The 1127-nt window shown below is 56.6% G+C and overlaps 1 protein-coding gene across 1 annotated transcript in view; it reads right to left on the bottom strand.

Annotated features, from left to right (window-relative positions):
- LOC107199218 (death effector domain-containing protein-like) overlaps window positions 1-1127 on the bottom strand; it is a 4989-nt gene continuing 3862 nt past the window's right edge. The window contains exon 2 of the mRNA XM_033511715.1: window positions 1-885. Within this exon, the coding sequence (XP_033367606.1) occupies window positions 278-885 (608 nt within the window). The 3' untranslated portion in view covers window positions 1-277. The remainder of the gene's footprint in view (window positions 886-1127) is intronic.

Raw genomic sequence — 1127 nt, 5'->3', positions numbered from 1 at the left:
TGGGATTTTTGCCTTTTCATCGCCGTTTTTAATGGATACAAAATCAAAACCAGGAGGAAAAACCCATGGAAAACACAAGGAGAACCCATCAGGAACCCCAAAAAGCTCCAAATCCCAGAATATCCCACATTTCCAACCCTCCCCAAATCCATCAGCGGGCTCCGCTCGGGCACCTCCGCGGTGAAACAAAAAATCAGAAAAAAAACCCAACAACAACAAAAAAACTCCGGGAAAAACCCGGGAAAACAACAACAAAAAACAACCGGAGCTGGATCCCTCAGGGAGCCGTGTGGAGCATCAAGTTCCTGAGGAGTTTCTGGCGGCCCAGCTCGTAATCCTCCTCGTCCACGTTGACCAGCAGCTTGATGGCCTCGTGGCCCACGGCCTGTTTGAGCGAGTCCGTGATGAAGACGCCCTTGAGGGCCTCCAGGAGGGAGCCGTTGATGTAATCCCGCCAGAAGGCGTCGAGGTAGGTGAGCTCCGAGAATTTGATGTCGCAGATGATGGAGCCCAAATCCCGGGATTTCAGGATGGTGTTGGCCTGGTTGAAGCGCTCGAATTGGCGCTCCAGCGGGTCCTGCTTGTTGGAGAAGACGTTGCCGTGCAGGGCGGAGTCGTGCTGGCAGTACTCGGCGCGCACGCGCAGGCGGATGTCTGCCCGCGGGGAAATCCGGGCTTTAGGGAGTTGGAATTCCCCAAATTCCAGGAGGTTGTGGGATTTTGAGGGTCTCGACTGATCCCGGGATTCCCCCGATCGCAACTCCCCAGCAGTGAGGCAGAGATAACTCCAATCCCTGCTTCCCCTCGATCCCAGGGATCCCCCGATCCCAAGGATCCCCCAATCCCAGGGATCCCCCAATCCCTGGATCTCCCCAAATCCCAGTTCTCACTCCAATCCCTGGATCCCCTCGATCCCAAGGATCCCCCGATCCCAAGGGTCCCCCAATCCCAAGGATCCCCCAATCCCAGGGATCCCCCAATCCCTGGATCTCCCCAAATCCCAGTTCTCACTCCAATCCCTGGTTCCCCCCAAATCCCAGTTCTCACTCCAATCCCTGGTTCCCCTCGATCCCAGGGATCCCCCAATCCCAAGGATCCCCCAATCCCACACCCTCCCCAATCCCTGG

This window comes from Parus major, unplaced genomic scaffold, assembly GCF_001522545.3.
Source record: "Parus major isolate Abel unplaced genomic scaffold, Parus_major1.1 Scaffold504, whole genome shotgun sequence".
Lineage (NCBI taxonomy): Eukaryota > Metazoa > Chordata > Aves > Passeriformes > Paridae > Parus > Parus major.
The sequence above is the reverse complement of the archived record's forward strand: the minus strand, read 5'-3'. Positions and strand labels throughout refer to the sequence as shown.